At 37.8% G+C, this 18,737-nt stretch overlaps 1 protein-coding gene across 1 annotated transcript; it reads right to left on the bottom strand.

Annotated features, from left to right (window-relative positions):
• Nucleotides 1–562: 562 nt before the first annotated feature.
• On the bottom strand, nucleotides 563–8,470 carry LOC122052058 (potassium channel KOR1-like). The gene is made up of 13 exons (XM_042613448.1): nucleotides 7,985–8,470; nucleotides 6,303–6,527; nucleotides 6,161–6,224; nucleotides 5,210–5,549; nucleotides 4,824–5,119; nucleotides 4,510–4,590; nucleotides 3,690–3,788; nucleotides 2,474–2,695; nucleotides 2,184–2,372; nucleotides 1,976–2,051; nucleotides 1,601–1,895; nucleotides 1,293–1,414; nucleotides 563–1,078 (listed from the first exon to the last, which is right to left on the bottom strand). The coding sequence occupies exons 1-13, from the start codon at nucleotides 8,242–8,244 to the stop codon at nucleotides 810–812; spliced, it is 2,538 nt and encodes an 845-aa protein (XP_042469382.1). The 5' UTR covers nucleotides 8,245–8,470; the 3' UTR covers nucleotides 563–809.
• Nucleotides 8,471–18,737: the final 10,267 nt, after the last annotated feature.

The following is an 18,737-nucleotide window of genomic DNA, read 5'->3' as shown; positions in this document are numbered from 1 at the left end:
TTGATTCGTTTAGATGTTATCAAGCTCTCAATTCAAATTTGACTTGAGGTTGGCTTGTTTAGTTGCCATCATACTCTCAATTTAAAGTTGTTTGATTGTTTAAAACTTTTATTTGTTTGATTAGTTATTAAGCTTGATAATTCAAATTTGTTTATTTATTTTGAAAGTTTTATTTTGTTTATTTAGCATGTTGATAAGAATTTTATTAATGAATATAGTTCACAAATATTGTTCACAAACGTTGTTCACGACTATTAACAAGTTGAACACATATGTTCAAGCTTATTTGTTTAGTTTAACAAGTTGTTTAACTTATTTATTTAATTGATCTTGTGTGTATTAAATGAATATAAATAAGCTTTTATCAAGCTGAATACCTAGCTTGTTTATGAACATTCAATTCATGTATAGCCCTAAGTGCTTTATCACTACATCACACTCATGGGTACATTAGTCATCTTATTATATATATTTTTTTATAATCTAAATGTCAGTCTTCTCCTTAGCTTGCATATTGAGTAAATTAAAGGCACAACTTATGCACAGTTAGAGACCAACCTTCAAAATATTCCTCCATATTATGATTCAAACTCTGATCCTCTTATTTGTTCCCTTGAATATTTTACTATTACACAACACTCATGGGGGCATTAGTCACCTTAATATAATTTACATGTTTGACAAAGGATCAATGAAATTCTGAAACAATGGCAAGGAGTGTAAATGATTTCTTTTCCTTGATTGATGCAATGATAATGATGATGATGCTGATGATAATGATACAAGTAATAACACATATGCTTGAACAGCTAATTGAGCTCCTTATCACTTGTGGAGGTTGTATTTTGAGCATGAACCGAGGGTGCTAGGTTGTCGGTGATCAAGCCGGCGGGCAATATCCTTCCTCCCTCTTCGGAGAGCAAGCGTGAAACTGAGCAATTGAGCAATTCCTGTGAGGAGTTAATGAGCTCTTCGAGAGTGTGGGGGATCCATAACATGACTCCTTCTTTTCGGCTCTCTATCAAATCCCTTGGGTGATAGGGGAACACTGTGCATCTCCTCCGAGATTGCATTTTTTCTTGAGTAAAAGAAAGGTCTTTAGTCAGTATACATTGTGGTATGATATAACGGTATATCGAAAATACATACACAAAGTAATTATTCTACTTCAATAAGGATCATGTTTACTTTTGATGCAAATGGTTTAAATAAGAGTTTAGGTGGTTGATGAGGAAGTTAGAGATTGATTGTTGGATAAGTTCTTGAGATATATAAATCTAAAGAAATACTACCTTGGAGTTCTTGGGCACGCTCGGGAAACTTGGAAAGCTCTTGAGATTTTGCATCTTCTAATAACATCACCATGGATTCGCTACCGCACTTCATTGCTTCATCCAAAGGGGTGTTGCCCCACCTGAAATGAAGTTTAGCCATTGCCACAGCTGAAGTTAGACTCTGAATAGATTGCTCGTAGAGTTTGAAGAAAGTGGAATAGATGATGATGAGCGCGAAATAATTTAGGATTCTTATTGTTTTGAGTTTCAACAAACAAAAGCAACATGTGATATATATATATATATACCGACATACTAGCCAATACCTGTCGACTGAAAAGACACTTGCCCCAGCCTCTGATAGCATCTTTGCGATGGCATAAAAACCGACAGAAGCAGCTACATGGAGTGGGGTACGGCTATCGTAGTCCTTCAAGTTCAAATCAATTCCATAAGCTAAAAGCCTTTTGATAAAATCAGAATCCCCCCTTGCAACAGCTGAACAAAGATGGCTACTGGGATCTTTAAGATTCAGTTTGGCTCCATTGTTGTATAGTAAAGAAGCCACCTTGTCATGTCCATTCTTCACAGCTTCAAACAATGGTGTGTTCCCGAAATTATCTGATAGAAATTGATACAACATAAGTTTCACAGCAACAATTCGACAAGTTGATTTTGCAGACACAAAACATGAAGCATACCAGAAACATTAATATCGACACATTCTTGAATGAGGAATGAGGTGATATCTTCAAACCCTCTTGAAGCTGCAAGATGCTGAGAAGAGAGTAGTTTGATTTAGGTAGATCACTAAATCCTGAGTAACTATTGAAAGCAAAGTAACGATACTTCAACAACTATTGGCAAGCACATGTTAACAATAAGTTTCTGTACAATTGGTATTCTTACCAAAGGCGAACGACCATCATAATCTGTGTTCTTAGGATCAGCTCCCGCTTTGACCAAACCTTTCAGCTGAAGCAGATCGCCATAGTAAGCAGCACTATTAACCTGTAAAGCAAGTGCGGCTTCTTGCTTTCCAATATGAAATGTGATATCTGATTCAAGATGTTTGATTCGCCCATTGGATTCATTCTCCTTCCATTCATAGTGTTGTGTCAATAAAGCTTGCAAAACACAATTCACAAGGAAAAAAACTCCCCCGAAAGGAACAAAGCAAACTCAAATGAAAATTTTACCTCGATAAGGTTGCTCAGTATCGTCCTACCATCCACAAAATATATCTCCATAATATTTGCAAAAAGTTGTTTATCGAGACGCAAGAGTCTACAGAGTTCACGGACCCGAACGGCGTAAGGTTGAGGAATGTTGCAAAGAATGGAAATTTCTCCAAATGAACTATTAGGCTCCAAGAGTAGAAGAGTCTCTTCCGATCCATCTTCACCAATTGTTATCCCTTCCTGGAGAAATAATAAGTGTCAGTAATAAGCAAAGGAAATGTTTAACATCTGATGCAATTTGAATTTTAAAGTTACCACTGAATTGACCAAAAAGTATCATATTCCCTATCATTCAACTTTACTTTTGACAGTGTAACACCGTGAAGATTCTAAATTTCACATCCAGCCTTTACAAACTCATACTTAGTTGTTTTTATCATCATCATCATCGTTAATAAATTATCATTAAGTATATTTTTCTCAACTATTTCGAGTCAGCTAAATGAATCTTATCTCTTTATTTTGCATTGTAAAGAGCATTGTGGAAGACTATTTCACTAGTAATGTGCAAATTAATTAAATCAATTTTATAATGGTAAAATTACTTTGAAGTTTGAAGTGAAGGAGAGCCTTGGCATAATGATAAAATTATTGTTGTATGACCTAGAGGTTACGGATTCGAGTCGCGGAAACAACATCTTACAAAGTAAGGTAAAATTGTGCACAATAGACCATTCACCCCACATTGGAGGGAGTTTCGTGCATCGGGACTGCCTTTTTTTTTAACTAAGATTTCAAATCTAATAGATCCCATTTTATAATCTAATGGGGATTAACCTAATCTCAATAATAGCCATTTTATTTAGTGAAGAAAAAGTTCAAAAGGTATACGACAGTTTAAAAGGCATTCTATCATTATCGTGAAGTCATATTTGTCTCAATTATTTAAGGTAGGCTAAATGAATATTTTCTCTCTATTGGGCTCTACAAATGTATATAAGACTATATCATTAGCAATATACTATTGTTCAAAAGACATTACCCCTAACGTATAATTTTTAAGATTCTAATCCCTAAAAAAGAACCAAATAGAGTAATTTTGAAAACTAGAGATCTTTAAATGAAGGAAAGTAAACAAGCAAGCAATCTTTAATTATTAAGGTATTCCACATTTTCGATATGAGAAACAAATATTATGAAATACTAAAAAAAATGAAAGGAATATGGATGATACCAGAACACCATAACACACAAAATAAAGTTGGTCGACTGCATTGCCTTGTTCCAATAAGACTTCACCTGGAAGGAAAAACTCCTCTTGTAGTCTGATTACCTATAATAGAATCAATTCATTGGTGTTTTCATTTCGAAATAAAATACAATTATCGATAGACCCTGCAAACAAGGTTAGCATTTACTATGTGAACAAATAAAAGTTGAAACCATGATGATGTTTAATTTCATAGGGATAACTTGAGACATAGGACATTTGGTCTAACAATGTAAATGAAAAGTTTCTGGGAAAAAAACAAAATAAAAGGGTATCCTTTATTTTCAACATCGTCCAAAGGTTGTTCCTATTTTGATTATTATCAAAGGAGAGTCCCATCGCCTATTTTGACTACTTTATCAGATATTATCTTGATTTAAAGAAAAATTTGTTCAAGTCTATTTGCTTATGCCACTTGAGGTAAAAAAAACACACCCTATTTTTGATAAAAAATATATGTGAATATCCATTCCATTGACTATTCGCAAATGAAATTAGGAAATTTCTTACCTCAAATTAGCAAAAATTAAGAATAACAAATTGCAATACATCCTTGATTGAAATGTGAGTATTTTCTGCTTTAAATTAGTAAAAAGAGTGAACAAGTTATAATGGGTATGATAGGGAGTCCAGTTGGTGATTTTAAAAATACGGAGGTCCTCTTTTGAATTTTACCCAAGTTTCATTCAACATCAAATTTTATGGACTTGCTAGAAACTTAGGCTTGATATCAATCTCCAGATTAATCAAAAAAGGAACAATTAAAAGAAAAGTAGAGACTTACAATCTGATTTACGAATTCCGTAGAGCATCCTTTGAATAATGGGACTCTTTCAATATAAGGTCTGTACAAAGTTTGAGAAATCTGCATAACAAGAACTTTTCTTATTAAAGAAACAAATTCAAGTATAAAAGACATAAGCATCAAAATCGCATATCATTAGTAAATTAATTTCAATTGCTGAAATTGCGAACAAGTTATGCAATTTCCAATATTACTACTTGCTAAATCAGAAAGATTACTAGTAGAACAAGAGGAAGTGAAAGACATATGAAGTGTTTTATTCATAATGAGCCAAGGATTCTGGTGGTTTGCACCTTAGCACGAATTGAAATCGGAATATCTTGGAGAATAGAAGCCTCAGTGTAGTTACTCTCATATTGCAAACGCACATGCCCTTTGATCTGGTCACGGATTTCTTTTCCCAATTTATTTCTGTTCATATAATTGAGGAGATCTTTCATTTTGTCTCTAAACCTTTCTGTCTTTGATCCTTTTACAATTAGTGCAGTCATATTACCGATAAGGTAAGCTCCCAGAATCATATCAAAAGAGACATAGATCATGATAAATACCATTTCTCTAGTATTGACCGCATGTATGTCTCCATAACCTGTAGTGAATATGAGAATATAGAAACGAGTCATTTGGATAAAAAGGTAGACAAAAAATGGAAAATTTGAACTATCAATGAAAGAATTACCTACTGTTGCCATGGTTACAATGGCAAAATATAAGGATGTTATGTAGCGTCTCCAAAGATCGATTTCTCGGAAATGAGAATAGCTGTAATCGCCTAGCTTCAGGCTTCCAATCCATGTATACTCTTCCATCGACGCGGGGAGTGTTGTTGCAAGGTAGTAGAAGATACAAGCAGCTGTATGTGTGCAATAGAGTTCAACAACTATAAGCTTAACTATTCTTGTGAACAAGTAGTTGATGCGAATATCCTTCTCCATCCTCTGGAAAAAATCTGTGACTTTTCGCACTCGAATTAATCGAATCCATAGTAGGTATCTTACTTCTTCTTTACGTCCAGATAGCTATGTAGAAAAATGAAACAAATAAGAAATTTTTCCTCTTTCTGAGAAATAGAATCATGCTTAAGAAGAAACTAAAGTAGGCAAGCCCCACAGGTGTGGCGCAGTGGTAAAGCACCTAGGGGAACAAATAAGAGGATCAGGGTTTGAATTTCAATAAAGATGAATATTCTAAAAGTTAATCTCTAAGTGTGTATAAGTTGTGCTTCAAATTTACCCGATAGGCAAATAAGGGAAAAGGTCATCTACCTCCAAGAGTAATCGGGTGAAGCCCAAACACTTGGATTGTAAAAAAAATAGACAAGACAAAACAAGGACAACTTCCGGGTAAAAAATAAAAATTATCCACAAAAAAAAAGAAAGAAAGAATCACAATTTTTGAAATGCAAATCTTTTAAATTCACTGGTATAGGAATTTCTTCACAACTTTAACGACACTACAAGCTTTTCACATGCACTCTAATTATTCCCTTATGATCAATATGATCAACATATGAACAACAAACAATAAAAAATCTCAAGAAAGGAGAAATTCAATTGAAGATTATGCTTTTAAGGAATATTATATATCAATTTCTTGAACCAAAACGGAAAGGTGCCATTAAAAATGATACCTTGTAGATGTAATCCCATGGCACACATGCAAGAAAATCAAATACAAAGCTTGACTTCAGGTACCTGAAATACACATACAAAATCTTAAAGTGGAATTCTAGATCAATTCTAAAGAGGTTCATATTGAGAAGAGAGATGAACCGGAAAGCAATGCTGGTTGGACTGTAGATCATGCGATAGGTGAGGGAGTCACGATAGGCAAGGAAGAAATTGACTATGATGTCAACTAGGAAGGCAACCTGACCAGTCATGTCGAGGAAGATGAGATTCTTTGGGAGGCCACGGAAGAAGCCAAACTCTAATGGAGTGAAAAAGGATGAGTACACTGCCCATAGCATTATGAACTGCGTCCATGTCTCGTACCACCTGCACCACCAAGTGAGCACCATTAAGGACCAAATATATACAAGGATCTAGCTAAACCTTTCGATAAATAATTATAGCATCATTTCAGCGAGTGCATATCCTCTCTAGCTATCCAAGGGCACTATTACATTAAACATAATAGGTTTTTGTTGTTTCATATGCATACTTTGCATTTGGTTGTCACAAATAATTATTATTTTTTCACTATAAATTTTCATACAGCATTCTTATGTTTTAGTTTTTTGGAAAAAAAATATTTATACATTTCATTGTAAAAATAAATTTGGAATATCAATTCTATTAAATTGTAACTATTCATTCATAAAGAATAGTGCCATAATATTTTTTAAATTGTAACTAACCACAGGTAGACCATTCGGATCTAATCCAACATGGAAGCTAACAAGTCAAATAAAATATTTCATATATATATATATATATATAGGAATAATTATTTTATTTTTCCTCAATTCCATTAGTGAACAAATGCACCATAAGTGTATTTATACGGCCTCCGGTGCTCCTGCTTCCACCTCATTTTTATTTATTTATTGGATTAAGCCACAAATAAATTACATAAATGATGCATGAGGGAATAAGGATTGGTTGGGATGTGAGTTTTTGTCTTCTTTCTCTCATGGCGTTGTTCCATTCCAAATCAAAAAACTAAGACTAAAAATAGAAAATTTTCTATAACTTTTGTGGAGATGATTCATTGATTCAAGCCGCAATAGATAGATTATGCACATCCACAGAATCTATTCTGGTCCAAGGGGAAAGAAATCTCTACTAAAATGGCAAAATCCTTGGCAATTATTTTGGGACTAACTGTACACACTGCATTTATTACCTCTCTAAAAAGTAAAATTCCCCGTGATTAATTTGTTTATTGTTAAAAATTGAAGTCATATGGGCTTAGGAAAATTGATCACCTCACTTTCCATAGCTTACTTTCCTGCTCATAATACTTATAAATTGTTAGAAACAATCAAAGTAGACCCATTAACTTCTAAATTCTTATATTTTACCCATTAATAATCTAAAGATAAAATGACAAGGGTAAGCCACTAATAGGTAAAAAAAAATTACTATCAAAGAAATAACAATATTAATACTACTAACTGAATACCAGGTGTACTAATAAATTTTGGAATTTAGAAGGGGAATTATTCAAATTTTAATAAAAAAACAAAATAACTTTAAGAATTGATACTATTGCCCTTAACTTTGAAATCTTTCAGTTTGAATAAAATGTAAATGAATGAAAAGTAGAGTAAATTGAAATCAAACAGCTATTAAATTATGATAAGAACATATCGTGTCAATTTGTAACATCACGTTAAATGCAGTATATATCGTGGTTTCTAGGGGATCATGATACCGCAATCCATATCGACCTCAAAAAAATTGGAAATTTAAAATTAAAAAATTAATAATAATTTTAAGATGGATTTTACCCGTTGTCGGGGCGGAAGACGAACCGCAAGAGGAGCTCGTCGCCGGAGGCCCGGCGGGACTCGTCGGCAAGGACACTCTGCCGGCTACCCCTCGACGATCCGATCAGATCGTGCACTTCCTCGACCGTGTACTCGTCCCCACCTCCGCTTCCGCCGTCGGAAGCCAATCCAACCGCCTCTTCCTCAGCCTCCGACGGCCTCGGGGCCATCACCGCCGACATAGTCCGCTTCCATTTCCTCCGCGAGCTGTCCCGCTCCATGAAGAGAGATCGATCCGAGATCGTCCCCTATCGATCGGATCGTAGCGGGAATCTGCCCTCTTCTCCGTCTCCGCCGAGATCGAGGTAGATAGAGATAGAGAGGGATAGAGAGAGAGAGAGCAGCGGAGGGAGAGCTGGGGTAGTTCGACGGAGGAGGAGGTGAAGAGGTTGAGCTCGAAAGGGGTATATTTATAGGCGCGCCACGAACTTCGATGAGGACAGGAGGGGGATTGAAAAAGTGGGGACGTTGGAACGGTTTAAGGGAGTTGGTGCACCGCCGGTATGCCTTAACCGTTCTGCGTTTGAATTGTTATTTTAAAACCGTACGTCATTTTTAATCTCTTTTTTCCAAAAAAAAAATATATATATATATTTATTTTACTATTTTATTAAAAATCTCCCTTCTTTACTAACTAACTTTTGTGAAATCTAAAATAAATTTACATTAATATCCTTTTTCTATTCGCACTAAAAATAATTTCAAAATTTATTAGTAATTCTATAAATGAAATAATCAGTGATCTAGAGTTCGAGACTCAGTTACAGTATATTATTATGAATTTTTCTCATCATTAATTTTTTCTGGTTATTTTATATAAAAAAAATATAGTTCTCTTTAGTCCCACATCTTAGAATTGACAACACTATGATCAAAAAAACTTCTATAAATATTTTAGGCCAATAATGTTACAAAATATATTTTTCTTAGTTTTTTTTACTAAGATAAGTATAATATTAAATTAAATTAATTTTTTTCATAGGGAAGCGTGACACTCAAAAATTTAAACAATTCAAATTTTCAAAGACCCAAATAATTCAGATTTTCAAAAGTCAGTACTTTATCCTATTGACTCTACTTTAGTATTTTAATGCTAAAAATACTTTAATTAATATAATTTCATTATAAAGGGTCAATGTGATTTCAATGTATTATATAACATACACTCGTTATAAAGGGTCAATGTGATTTCAATATATTATATTACACATGCATAATTACTATAATGTATTTAATTACTATAATGTGGGGGAATGATTAAATTAAAATTATTCAAATTTAATTAAAATATTATAGTGACCACTAATTGACTATAATAGTATGTATAATAATCAATTAATTAGCTACTATAATATTATAGTTGACTATTGCAATTGCTGCAATAATATTTTTATAGTGAATTTAATATGCTATTTTGATGAATTTTATATAATTTTAATTAAATTGATAAAGATTTTTTTTTATATAAAAGTACTTTATATATAGAATGTTTTATTAAATTGAATTAATTTATTTTTATATATTATAAGTAAAAGATGCATTCCTTAATTAACTAATTTGCGTTTGATTTAAAAAAAATATTGACACGTCATCTCGATGTGGCAAGTGTAAATTTGGACTCATTATTAATTAAGTAGCTTGTGGCCCTTCTAATTGATTTAAAAATTTGAGTTAAGCTTGTTTTTTTTTCAAAAAAAAAAAAAACATTAGATTAAGTTTTATCCCACTTCTCTGCACTAGTGTCTTTTCTCTATCTCTCATATTTTCCTTTTCTCCAATTCTCCTCCTTACAAGGCTATGGGGCCCCCAAGCAGATCAACAAGTGGCTCTATCCTTGGACAGAGGTAGACCTGACCGAGGTCGACCCAACAAAAGTCGACTTCACATACATTCAACCTATGAAAGAACTCGACTGTATATACGTTTTGCAGTTAACTCGTCCCTTGGTCTCGAACCGATCAAAGTTGAAAATTAAATTCTCATCCCATATTTTAATGTGGTTCAAGCTTATAATTGGTACAAAGTCCATTCCCATACAATTGGTTCAAATTTCATGCTGGACATTTTTAAATGTCAAATTAAGTTTAACAACTAATGATATTGTATTTTGTCAGGATCCATATCCTTTTCAATTTTAACTAATGGTCAGCCTATGGGTCAAGTTGGCCAGGGCTAGTTGACCTGACAACTCTTTTATATATATTATATATTATATTTTAAATCCTTTAATTATGATTATATATATATATATATATATATATATTATTGACACGTCATCTCCATATGGCAAGTGTAAGTTTGGACTAATTATTAATTAAGTAGCCATTAGATGAGTGGCATTTGTGGGCCTTCTAATTGATTTAAAAATTTGAGTTATTTTTTTTAAAACAGTATTATTTTAACTGCATTAGATTAGTGACCCATCGAGTGCGAGTGATGCCAATTTAGTATTGATGCACCAAAGCATTTAGATGAGAGCGAAGGGAGAAAGGAGGATGGTGTTAGGCGCTACAAGTATAGAACTTTTGCGACTATTAAAGATATCGCATAAAGTAATTTGCAACGTCTGATGACTAGTCATCGCAACATCCATCGTTAGATCACTCTCATGTCGCTCTCGCACATGATTGCAACAGACAGTTTGAAATAGGTGTTGCATATCACTTTAGAAAAATGAACATGTCATTGTGTAGCCCACAAACATGAAAAGTCTTTATCGCCATTTGATATTAATGATTTTATGTTCCATTGTGCAAAAAGGCGGGTCCCGCCGTCCAGCGGCCCCCTAGGTCTGGTTCCACAGGAATTTAACACAGCCGGCCCAGATTATTCATCCAGTGCGTGTCCGTGGACCTTCGACCCTATAACTCATTGTGCAAGGATGCCACGAATGATTTTATGTTCCATGCATGAACGAATGATGGCTTCGTCCTATTCGATTCAACTGAGTCGTTCGTCGACCATTGAATCACCTTTAGGACACGAGAATACATGATGCTTGACCCTACGAGTCATGCAAAGCCAAACACATCTCGACCCTCGTTGACACATATTTTAACATGTAGAAAACAATTAGGCTAACGTACAATAATATTATCTCTAATTGTTCTTTAAATCCCACCATTATCGTGAATCCGAGCTAATGCTTCCTCATCATATCACACTTGAATCGAAAATAATAATGATAATAAAATTATAAATGCAAGTATTAGGTATTTTTAGGTGTGCATTTAAATAATACATGGCACAGGGGGAAAAATATTAATCTAACTAAAGTTAATTAGGTCGTTACAGTTTTCGCATTTTCAAATCTTTTTTTGCGACTAGTTACCAAAGTCAGATGGTTGGAATCGACTACAATAAGCTGGATAAGCAATATAACTCGAACCTTTTTAGAGAACCTCCTTATCAATTTTTTTTATATATAATTCAGATTTTTAGTAATTCCAGAGATTTATACACCGACCATTGGAATATTCGCTTCTACTGGGATTCCTTGACTGTTTTATCATTGCAATATACCCGTGTATTATTTTTTTTAACTCAAATATTTAAATTTTCAGTCTCACTAATCCTGGAGACGATAGGTGAATTTCTCATGATTTATCCACCATATAAATCCAAAATTACAAATGGCTCCTTATTCGACGGTTTAATATTAATTCGAGCACCACAAACGGATATGCTTGAGAGAATCCATCCGTCTATCAATGAAACTTATAAAATTCACATTTATAATTCAATTGAAAATTTAAAATAAATATTAATTATCCTTAAACACTATTAAATAAAAAAAATATTTCTTATAAAATTAAGAAGAAAAAAACACTAAAAATACAAAGTGGTGATTTATTTACTAAAAAACATAATAATTTTTCCATTTCCTTTTCTTGTTCAAATATCACTAGATATATAAATAAATAAATAACTCCTTATTATTTTATTTATATGTTTTTTTTAAGTGGAACACGTCAGAAACCCAAAAAAAACTTTTGAGTGACTTAAATAAGAAATTTGTAAGTTAGAGCCGAGTCATAAGCTAAATGGAGTTGGTTCGAAAATTTAAACTTACCGTGAAGAGAGGAATTCGTCGAGAATGAGTCTAAAGAGATCCAAATCTAAAATATGGCTCAGTTTTTCTAAAGTTTGATGGATTTGGAATATCAATTTTGTCATAATATTATTATAAATAAAAGGTAATGATATGTTGATGAAAAGGGGTCCATCAAAGATAAATCAAAGTAGAGAGGAGCAGCTGATGTGGAGGTTCAAGTCAAAAGCTAAAGCCCACAAATGGAGCGAAGTTAGTCGATCAGACCTTCAATGCCGGTCGGACATGATCGCCCGGACGATCATCCTCTGAAAATTTGCGACTGAGGTTAAGAGACAAACAGTAAACCTCCCGAACCATCGTCCCTGTCGATTGGACGACATGTTCGGTCTGAAGCCCTCTGACAACAGAAAAGCCGAGTGAAGGAAAATAGCTCTATTCAGTACGACTGAGCTGGAACGTCCTTGTTGAGTGGTCTTCGGTCGACCTACAATGGGACCCACCTATATATTTCATCATATCCTTTTGGAAGTTTATGTCACTGACAACAAAGCATGTCTAGTAGACAAATCATATTTTAAAAGCTCTATTTAGTACGATAAGCATGTCCAGCTTGTCACATCAGAGATTTGTGTACTCACTTAAGGAAGAAAGGTGTCAGAGACACTTTTTAACTTATTTTTTCCTAAGATGCTTTGGAAAATATGCATACGCTTTGAGATGCATCCGAAACTCGAGAATGGAAGATGCTAGACGATTTACCATCGTGACGCTAACCAAAGAAGATTTGGAGATGCTGATAAGTGTCAGGGCTGCAAAGATGGTGCAGCAGCAATAAGAGTGTAAAGCCCGAAAAATTCCCGAATTTATTTTAGAATTATTCTATGATTTTTCTGGAGTTTTTAGATATTTTTCCGGAATTTTCCGAGTAGCGGAAGTAGCAAAAATAAATATAAACGAAAACGGTCTAAGCGGGAATCGAACCCGAGACCTATCGTGTAGAGGATAATGTTAGTAACCAGTTGAACCCAGCAGGGCCGTGCTGAAAGGAAAGGGAGACAATTAAATTTATATTAGAGTTGGTTCGGGTTACCCACTTAATATAAATAGAGGGTTTAAGTGGGGTTTGGTTTATTTTAGTTTTGGTTCGGCAACTTCCTTCTCCTCACCCTAACTCACGCCGATCCTCTCCAAACCCTCACCGCCGCCCACTCCTCTTCCTCTTCCTCTTCCTCACGCACGGCACACCAAGGCAAGGGTCCATAGGTTCACTTTCCGACGACGACTCCAACACGAAAGAGGTTCTTCTCCGCGAGAGGAACGCGAAGACGTGATCGGATCATCGAGAGGATCATCTCCACCGGAACTCTAGCGAATAGAATCGTAAGAAATTAAGATCAGGAGGTAAGAAACCCCTCACCTGCGGTATAATAGCTCCGTTCGTTTATATGCATTAGTTATTAGCTATATGTGTAGTTTCCGGCACCTAGGATGTGTTTTAACCCTTCTCGAAGATTAGGAATTTAGTTAGCACCTTTAGATGGGCCGGACACGTTTATTCTCCTTCAGTTGGAGATCATAGACGCGGTTGGGTGCCTAGAGGTGTCTTTCCTAATGCAGAGAGGGGTTGAAGCACACCAAGTGTTCGAAAAAGGGGTTAGTTTAGCTAATTACCCTTCAGTTATGTTTATTAGCCCAGTTAAATGCATTAGTAGCATTTAAATTAGTAACTTTGCTCACTACAGCTTATATGGGACTATGGTCCAATGGGTAGGCTCCCACAATCGCCTCTAGGTTCAGATAACCTAGCTCTAGGTTCAGATAACCTAGAATCGGCATGTTATATCAGTTAGCTAAAGATATTAGTATTTTATTTTCAGTGGCACTGTATCGGATTAGATATCCATTGTCGGTCCCTAGGTTCAGACAACCTAGTAAACCCTGCTAAATTCGGGACTTGCAACCCCGGGTCTAGTAGGGATGCGCGCACAGTAAGTACAGTTGTCAGGGCCCCAACAGCATGTTTATTATTTTCACTTATTATGTATTAGTTTCAAACTCAAAATCAGATATGCTAGTGGAGTTTGTTTTCAGTTACAGCTTTAGTTCCAGTTAGCTTAACTTATGATTAGCTTAGTGTTATTACTTGCTATGCCATGATTCCAGTGTATATGCCATGCTTATATGTTATGCTATTAGATTTCAGTATGCCATGGTTTAGCTTTTCAGTGCATGTTTTCAAATAGCATGATTTAAATCCATGATTGCATCGTTGCATGTTTTTGTGAGGTAGATGGTTTCTTACTAAGCTTTAAGCTTACAGATTCTATTTTTCCTTATACTGCAGATAAGGGTAAAGGAAAGATGGACTAGCAGAGGAAGCTGGAGGGCAATGCGAAGATGGTGTGTGTGGCAGGAACTGGAATGAAAGATCTTAGGGATCTAACGAGCTTCATTTATACGTTAGAACTCTTTAGCATTTACTTTCAGCACTTTCAGTTTATTAGTTTGATACTGTCGTTTTCATGCACGTTAAGTTGTTAAAATGTGTTTTAGTGAGTGAAATGCCATGAACCAGTTTAGAATTGCCACTACCTGTTATTAGAATAGTTTATTATGCAGTAGGTAGTTGTTGGATTGTATTTTGGCACACCGAGTCCCAAATCGAGTTCCGGCGAATCAGACATCGATCGGCCTGCACCGATCGCTCGATCGGATCGGCCACCGACCGATCCGAGATACAGAGATATCAGATCCTCGGATCGGCCACCGACCGATCCAAAGACGATAGCCTCAAGAGATTAGTACCGGATCGGCCACCGACCGATTCAGTTTATACTGGATCGGCTCGCCGACCGATTCAGCTGCCGATCGGTCGCCGACCGATCCAAAGACGATGAGCGAACCCAGTTCGCAGGTTTAAGGATCGGTCACCGACCGATCCAGTAACAAGAGCACTGAAGCACCGATCGGTCTACCGACCGATCAGTGCTCCTGGATCGGTCAGTAGACCAGAAGCAATGAAGCTTCAGGATCGGACAGCAGACCGATCCAGGGTCTTGTGACCGTACCAGTATCAGTAGATCGGTCTGTAAGGCGATTAGTTTATAAGAATCAATTAGTTAGCAAAAATTTTAATTAGCCCAGCTTTCCGCGCAGTATAGCTTAGCAGTATTGTAGCGATTCGCCTTACAGCTTAGTACCCAGAAGGCGGGTCGTTACAGAGTGGTATCAGAGCAGTGTTCCATACTTCCTACACACACATCAGCATTGTACCTGCAGCTTCCAAGTAAGAATACCTCTACTCTCTTAATTGTTCTTGTTTATAGTTACAGTTCATGTTATATGCTTATTGCCGGTTAGTACATGATAGTTTAAACAGGATGTCAGAAATTATATAACTGTGATAGTATTAGTTATACATATGTTCTCTATGTCATTAGAAATGGCACGAGGACGCCCAGCTAGAAGGGCACTAGCTACTGAGCCCCAGCAAGAGGCAGGCAGTTCAGTGCCTCCTCCAGACCTTACAGCATTAGTGGCTCAGTTACAGCAACAGGAAATAGCCACCTTAAAGGCTAACCAGCAGAGTACCCCACAATCACCCCGGAACCGAATCGACGACTCCGAAGTCTTAGAGGTTCCACCCGCTCAGCCTACAGCGCCAACCCCAGCACCAGAGGAAGCCTATCTGATCCAGTGGCAGCGAGTCAAGCCAGAGAACTTCTCAGGCACTAGTGAACCATGGGATGCACAAGCATGGTTCAAAACACTGGAGAGCACGATGGAGCTTCTGGACTGGCCAGAACACGAGAAGGTGAAGTGTGCCTCCTTCTGCCTGACAGGAGACGCACGCATGTGGTGGGAAAGAATCAGAACGAAGCGCCCAGTGAATCAGATGTCATGGGGGGACTTCGAGAAGGAATTCTTTGAGGAGTTCTTTCACATGCGGGTTACCAACCGCCACTACGATGAGTTCACGGAGTTTCGTCAGGGCAACCTTTCAGTGGAGGAAGCCGTGAAGAAATTCAACAGGTTGGCTCGTCTGTGCCCAGAGCTAGTCAGCACAGAAAAGGAACGGATCAGGTTGATGCTCAAGATGCTGAGGCCAGAGATAGCAGTGAACGTGGCTGGTGGCATCCATAGGCCACAAACCACAGAGGAGTTGGTGAGCAGTGCCTTGACCACGGAGCACTACCAGAACAGCATGAAGCAGCAGAGGCAAGTCTTCTCAGAGGCCAAGGGCCAAGGAAACTCTCACACTCAAAAGCAGCAGGGCCACAGCTCTAACTGGAAAGGGAACTCCAACAGCAAGCGCAAATCAGGGAGTGACTCAAAAGGAGGACCATCTAGCAAGCGACCCAGTTATCCAAAGTGTGCCACTTGTGGGAAATTCCACCCCGGAGTTTGTCGCAAGGGCGCCCGAGGATGCTTTGAATGTGGACAGGAAGGGCACATGGCCAAACAGTGCCCGAACAAGACCAGTCTTCCTCAGCCACAGCAGATTCCGTATGCAGGCCAGCCAGCTCAGTTACATCAGATGCAGGCCGCTCTAGAAGGTCCACTTATCAGCCAGGGCAGATTAGAAGCCCCTCCAGCTTTAGCGAATGCGAGGATCTACGCACTCACCAGAGAGGACGTAGCCAATGCCTCGACGGTTGTCACAGGTCAGATTAGCATTTTTCAGTATAGTGCTACTGTTCTATTTGATACTGGGGCAACCCATTCATATGTAGCCAGGATGTCCTCCGAAAAATTAGAGGTACCCCCAGAGATACTCAGCGGTCAGTTTTTGACGGCGCTACCTTCAGGAGAGATCATGGCGTCCACGCACTGGCTCAGAGCAGTGCCGGTCATTATAGCAGACAGGGAGCTCTTTTGCGATCTGATAGTGCTAGAAATGACCGACTATGACGTTATCTTCGGAATGGACTTTTTGGTCAAATACGGTGCCTCTATCGAGTGCCGTAAACAGAAAGTCACGTTCCAACCTGAAGCGGAAGCACAGTTCGAATTCGTCGGGGAACCAAGGAGAAAGGCCAAGAGGTTTCTCTCAGCTATGAAGGCACAGAAGTTACTGGATTCAGGATGCACGGGATTCCTAGCACACGTAGTCAGCACCAGTCAGGACAGGGACCAACAGCTAGTAGAGGTCCGAGTCGTTTGTGACTACCCAGCAGTCTTCCCTGAAGAGCTACCAGGCTTAGCACCAGACAGGGAGATTGAATTTGAGATAGAGCTTATTCCCGGCACAAATCCAATTTCCAAGGCACCATACCGCATGGCTCCAGCAGAACTGAAGGAACTTCAGGAGCAAATACAGGAGCTGCTTGACAAGGGTTTCATACGCCCGAGTCACTCACCATGGGGAGCGCCTGTGTTGTTCGTGAAGAAGAAGGATGGAAGCATGCGACTGTGCATAGACTACAGATCACTGAACCAAGTCACAATCAAAAACAGGTATCCTCTTCCCAGAATAGATGACCTATTCGATCAGCTGAAGGGGGCATCAGTGTTCTCTAAGGTAGATCTCAGATCAGGTTATCATCAAGTAAAGGTTAAAGAAGGGGATATACCAAAGACAGCATTCAGAACCAGATACGGACACTACGAGTTCGTGGTCATGCCCTTTGGCGTGACCAATGCTCCAGCTACATTCATGGATCTCATGAACAGAGTATTCAGGGAGTATTTAGATAAGTTTGTTATTGTGTTTATCGATGACATTCTTATCTACTCAGGAACTCAGGAAGAACATGCAGAGCACCTGAAACTAGTATTGCAGACACTTCAGCAGAACCAGCTTTACGCCAAGTTCACGAAATGTGAATTTTGGCTAGATCAGGTGTCCTTTCTGGGTCACATCATCTCAAAGGATGGTGTTATGGTGGATCCCAGCAAGATAGAAGCAGTAAGTAACTGGAAGCAGCCAAAGAACGCCAGTGAAATCAGGAGCTTTCTGGGATTAGCAGGATATTACAGGAAGTTTGTAGAGGATTTCTCCAGGGTAGCCTCCCCACTGACAGCTCTTACCAGAAAGAACAGGAAATTCCAGTGGACAGAGGACTGTGAGAACAGCTTCAGCGAGCTAAAAAGGAGATTGACCAGTGCTCCTATTTTGGCTCTACCAGACGACACCAGCAGCTTTGACATCTATAGTGATGCCTCTAAGTTGGGACTAGGAGCAGTACTGATGCAAAACGGCAAGGTGATTGCCTATGCCTCCAGACAACTCAAGGATTATGAGAAGAATTACCCTACTCATGACCTTGAGCTTGCAGCAGTCGTCTTCTCTCTCAAAATTTGGAGACATTACTTATATGGAGCTCAGTGCAGAGTGTATACAGATCATCAGAGTCTGAAGTACTTCTTCACTCAGAAGGATCTGAATATGCGACAGCGCAGATGGCTTGAGCTGGTCAAGGACTACGATATAGACATCCTCTACCACCCAGGGAAAGCCAATAAGGTAGCAGATGCACTTAGCAGGAAATCTAGTGCTACCTTATTAGCTCTTACAGCCATGTCACCGCCCCTACAGAAGGAGATCGTGGATTTCGGTCTCGAACTCATCGTGGGACAGCTCTCTACTATGACCCTAGAGTCTACCTTGCTTGGTGATATTCAGTCAGCTCAGGATCAGGACCCTGAGATTCAGAGAAT

This window comes from Zingiber officinale, chromosome 3A (genome assembly GCF_018446385.1).
Source record: "Zingiber officinale cultivar Zhangliang chromosome 3A, Zo_v1.1, whole genome shotgun sequence".
Classification (NCBI taxonomy): domain Eukaryota; kingdom Viridiplantae; phylum Streptophyta; class Magnoliopsida; order Zingiberales; family Zingiberaceae; genus Zingiber; species Zingiber officinale.
The sequence above is the reverse complement of the archived record's forward strand: the minus strand, read 5'-3'. Positions and strand labels throughout refer to the sequence as shown.

Coding starts and splice junctions, on each gene's coding strand:
- LOC122052058 (XM_042613448.1), bottom strand. CDS start 8,244: ATGGAGCGGGACAGCTCGCGGAGGAAATGGAAGCGGACTATGTCGGCG. Junction 2,696..3,689: donor TTGTGTGTTATGGTGTTCTG/GTATCATCCATA, acceptor TTATTTCTCCAG/GAAGGGATAACAATTGGTGA. Junction 2,373..2,473: donor TACTGAGCAACCTTATCGAG/GTAAAATTTTCA, acceptor TATGAATGGAAG/GAGAATGAATCCAATGGGCG.